Source organism: Elephantulus edwardii, unplaced genomic scaffold (assembly GCF_000299155.1).
Source record: "Elephantulus edwardii isolate Elephantulus edwardi_28Jun2011 unplaced genomic scaffold, EleEdw1.0 scaffold00082, whole genome shotgun sequence".
In the NCBI taxonomy this organism is placed as follows: domain Eukaryota; kingdom Metazoa; phylum Chordata; class Mammalia; order Macroscelidea; family Macroscelididae; genus Elephantulus; species Elephantulus edwardii.
In genome coordinates this window covers 3,264,528-3,269,387 of record NW_006399832.1, presented here as the reverse complement: position 1 = coordinate 3,269,387, position 4,860 = coordinate 3,264,528, and the positions used below count along the sequence as shown (strand labels likewise).

General features: G+C 37.9%; 1 protein-coding gene across 1 annotated transcript in view; it reads right to left on the bottom strand.

The window, feature by feature from the left end:
• Window positions 1-4,860, bottom strand: part of LOC102876210 (secretory carrier-associated membrane protein 1-like) — a 148,087-nt gene that overhangs the window by 54,783 nt on the left and 88,444 nt on the right. The window contains exon 3 of the mRNA XM_006889882.1: window positions 2,412-2,520. Within this exon, the coding sequence (XP_006889944.1) occupies window positions 2,412-2,520 (109 nt within the window). The remainder of the gene's footprint in view (window positions 1-2,411; window positions 2,521-4,860) is intronic.

Here is a 4,860-nt window from a genome sequence, read left to right as displayed (position 1 = left end):
AAAATACAAAATTCAATCATTCAATTTCCAGCCTCATTTCTACCAACAAACCCGTATTTTCAAACTACTATTTCTTCTTCACTGTTTCATTGCATTCAAAGATAGGTGCAATACAGAAATACCCTTTTTTACTTAAGGCTGAAAAACAGATCTGTATCACATTCCTAAGGGCTTGATTGTCATGTAAAGATTCCCAGTGTTGAAACTCCATCATTTCATCAGTATTTTCAATCTCTTCTTACTTAAGTGGAAAGAGATGACTAACTTCTGAATTCTTCACATTTTAGTTTCTAACTCCATGAAGAAAGACAAAAGTAAACAATTACCAAATAATCAAATTTGGAAATCTCAAAACTTGGGAAAAGCCAAAATATCCAAAAGACACACATAAAAGAACCATATAACTGTTAGGAAACATGAAACATCCTGGAAAAAAGTAGCTGAGGGATTGTTGGTGTTGTTGTTATTGTCAGGTGCCGTCGAGTCGTAGACGACTCATAGCTACTCTGTGAAAGAAAGGCCTGAGCACTGTTCATTCATAGAGTTTCCAGAGGCAAGCCATTTCGGAAGTGGATGCCGCTCCTGCTTCCAGGCTTGTTTTAGTCAGGAAGCTCCAGCCAACAATGTCCACAATGGGTACCCATTACCACGATTGGCACATCAGTGTCACAGTGTTCAGCATCACAGCAACCATAAGTTACCTCTGTACAGTAACGCACAGACCAGTGCGATACCACCTAAGGGATTAAAGGACCATAAAAAAACTCACAGGAAAAAAAAACTTACACTATGAAGAGAAAATCTATTCATGAAGAAATTAGATGAAAATAAGAGCTTGCTAAGTAAGTAGTAAGAAAAATAAAAAATTAAAGCAAGAAAACAAAATATAAAAACTGAAGGAAAAGCAGGACATAAAGGACAATTTTATATCCTTTTTATACAACAGAAATATATTTTCATAGGAAAAAAAGCATCATTTATTTCTTCTACCACAGCACCTCTGTTATACCTATTACACAATTTTCACTTTATATATTTTTCTTTTTAGTCTCATACTACATGAGAAAAAAGTGGTGAAGGACAAAAGGCTCCAGAAAAACAGGCACCGAGCACAGAGAAAGACCACAGATAGGTGTTAACTGTGGACAAATTAACCTCTTGGAGCTTTAAAACTTTCAACCGTAAAATGCGAATAATTCTACCACCTTTCACAGGATTGTACTAAGGAGTAAACAAGTTAATAAATGAAAAGCACTGAAATATATTAACATAACAAAAATCTAACTCTCTCTATTAACCACCTTCACTAAAGCATTATAATAACTTGTATGAATCACTGCTAAGGCAAGTAGGCAGATTTTAGCTACAAGTTTTTTAAAAAACCCTTATTAAAATATTTAAACCACTGACTTCTTCTAAGAGACACCGTCTCTGGTGATACAAATAAAAAAATAGCCTATGATAAATCTGAGACTCTAGATTTCCACATTTTCTGGTTGCTATGATGCTAAACACTGTGACGCTCATGTGTCAAATGTGATAATGGTTATCTATGGTGGACAGTGTTGGTGGAGCTCTCAAATTAAAACAGGCTTGGAAGCAGGAGTGGCATCCACTTCCAAAAAAGCTTGCCTCCAGAAACTTTATGAACTTAAGAGAAACAATGAAAGTTACACAAGTGTTCAAGTCTTTCGTCCATAGGGTCGCTATGAGTCATCTACAACTCAATGGCACTTAACAACAGGAAAGAAAAAATTCTGTGCGCTACTGCCATCCTAGTCTTATTATTGTAACACTATGCCAGACAGCCAACAATGATTTGCTAACAATTCTTTCCCATTCTTATCCAGAGAAGTCTAGCCTTCCCTAACACACTCCCTTGAAATAACCTTTGGAAGTCACGGCCTGAATAAATTTCATACCAAATAACCAATTTAGCACCCAGTTATTTCTTTGGCAACCATCTAAATACCCAGGGGTTTTTAGAGTCATCTTATGATTTGGTAACTATTACGTACTTTTAGGTACAAAAAGGAGATAACTGGAAACTGATCTGAACAACCCAGAATTTAAGAGTCAAATGTAGGGCACACTCCAATGTACCCAGAATGCTGCAACAGATCCAAAGACAGATCAGGTGCAAAATCAAAGCCTCTTGGCTCTAGAATAAAGTAGAATTACCATATTTGCATTCACTTTCCGTGGGCTGAGGATAACACTGTTCTAAATCCTTTAAAAGACTATACAAATCAGCCTAGATAACAAAGCTACAGGGTATCAAGTAGACAATCTGCTGCATCTGATCTCTTTGCTAGAATAGAAAAACAGGGCAAAGTGTTAGCTATCAACCAAATGACCCAGCACAAGCGCAGACAATATTGATAGTATTTCAAGATTTTTTTGCATACTACCATGTTGACTGAGGTTTTGCATTTCTCTTTCTCGACGATCTAATTCTGCTGCTTTTCTTTCTAGTTCTTCCTGGCGTTTAAGAAGTTCTGCTTGAGCCAATGCATGTTCCTAAAAGAAAGAAAAAAATCATTACGTGTGCATGAAAAAGGCAGGATCAAAAAGGCAGCATCTGTTCAAGAATAAAACTCTGAAGGTACAAAGGGAGAAGATGGAGGGAAGAATGAAGACAACAACAGAAAAACAGTGGGAAGAGTTATGACACAATGTAGGGAACTGTACTTAAATGTCATAAAACCAAATGTATACAAATGACTGGGAGGCCAATCTACTCTGTACACTTTTATTCAAATCACAATAGAAAGGGGTGGGGGTTTTTTAAAATATGAACTACTAAAACATACACAACGTGACCTACTTCTCCCTACTACACCAGTTCAAATGCTTTTCCAAAGTGTAAAATAATTAATGAAGATTAAAACATCAGAAAATATTATGGGAGTAGTTAGTCCACTTTGGGTCTTTGGTTATGAAAACCCTCAATAGGAAAACTGGAATTGATGGGACATGAAAAACTTCTCTCCATTAAGAGTGGTTAAGAGTCACAAAGTAACTGTGGAAAACAACACTAAAATGATCTCTGTACCATAATGGACATGAAAAACAGAAGCTAAGGAATAAGTCAAACTGGTTCTTGTCCATTTTGCAGATATATATTTTTTTCTTTACAAATTGAAGGCTTAAAGCCACTCTGTATCAGCAAGTTTATTAGAACCATGTTTCCAACATGTGCTCACTTCAGTATCTATTTTATGTTTTAGTAATCCTTATAATACTCCAAACTTTTTTAAAATAATTAATTTTTATCTAATTAATATTGCTGTTGTGTACTCTCAAGTCAGAAACCAACCCATAGCTGACCCTCCAGCAGGTTTTCAGAGGCAATAAATTACATGGAAGAATACTGTCCACCCTTCTCCTACAAAGAAGCTGGTGGATTCAACCCACAAGCCTTTAGGATAGCTGCAGCTTCTTAACACTAGGCCATCAGAGCTTCCTACACACTTAAGAGGCTATGATATAAATACTGCATTGGGGAACATTCTGCATTGAGAAATCTGCTGTAAAGACATCTCCAAAGTTCTAAAGAGCAAAGATTTCAGCTTAAAGACTAAGGTGTAACTGATCCACGCAATGGTATTTTTAATTGTTTCTTATGCAACTGAAAGTTGGACAATAAATAAGAATGACAGAAGAATAATTGAATGCCTTTGAACTGTGGTGATGGTGAAGAGTACTGAATATACCATGGACTGTCAAAAGAACAAAAGACATTTGTCTTAAAGGAAGTGCAACTAGAAAGCTCCATAGAGTCAAGGAAGGGGATATTTCATCTCACTTATTTTGGGCATGTTGCCAGGTGGCACCAAGTTTTGGAGAGAGACATCACACTACAAGTTAGAGGGTTATGAAAGAAAGATCCTGAATATCATGATGGATTGGCAGTGCCTGCAACAACGGGCTTGAGCATGACAGAGATCAGGAAAATGGCGTAGGGTAGAGTACGGTTCAGATCTGTTGTTCCAAGTGTCGTTATGAGTCATAATCAACTTAATGACATCTACCAACGAGCTCTGGTGACTTAGTGGTAAGGAACTGAGCGGCCAATGTAAAGTTAGGTGATTTGATTTCACCAGCTGCTGCATGACAGTAAGGTGCTGTCAAGATGAGTATGACTTATCGTGACCCTGTGAACAACATGAAAACTCAGTCCTACTCCGTGTCATCCTCATCATCTCTGACATCCTTGAACTTGCTGCTGCAGTCACTGTCACTGTGTCAATCCATCTCAGTCTTCCTCTTTTGTTGACCCTCCAACTTTTCCAAGCATGATATCCCTGTCAAAGGGCAGGCTGTCCTAGAAACATGCTGAAAGTATGCGAGATAAAGTTTTGCCACTCTTGTCTCCCAGGAGTATGCTATTCTTTTTCCAAGACTGATCTGTTTGTTCTTTTGGCAGTCAATGAGATGTTCAGTACTCTTTTCCAACACTATAGCTCAAAGGCATCAATAATTCTTCTGTCATCCTTATTCACTGTCTGGCTCTCAGACGCATAGGAAATGACTGGAAAGACCATGGCCTAAATCAGGTGAACCTTACTCTTCAAAGTGACACCACTGCTTTTTAGTATTTTGGAGAGGTCTTTGACAGTGGACTTTCCCAAAGTAATACATCTCCTGATCTCCTGACTGCTGGTACCAAGGGTGTTGACTGTTGGTCCAAGTAAGATGAAGTCACTGACAACTGCAATTCTTTCTCTGAGTGCCATAATGCTGCCTACTGGTCTAGGGTGAGGATAATTGGTTTTGGGGGGCTTTTTTTGTATTGAGATGTAATCCATACTGAAAGCTATAGTCCAGAGGAGCTCTGGTGGCCTAGTGGCAAGAAGC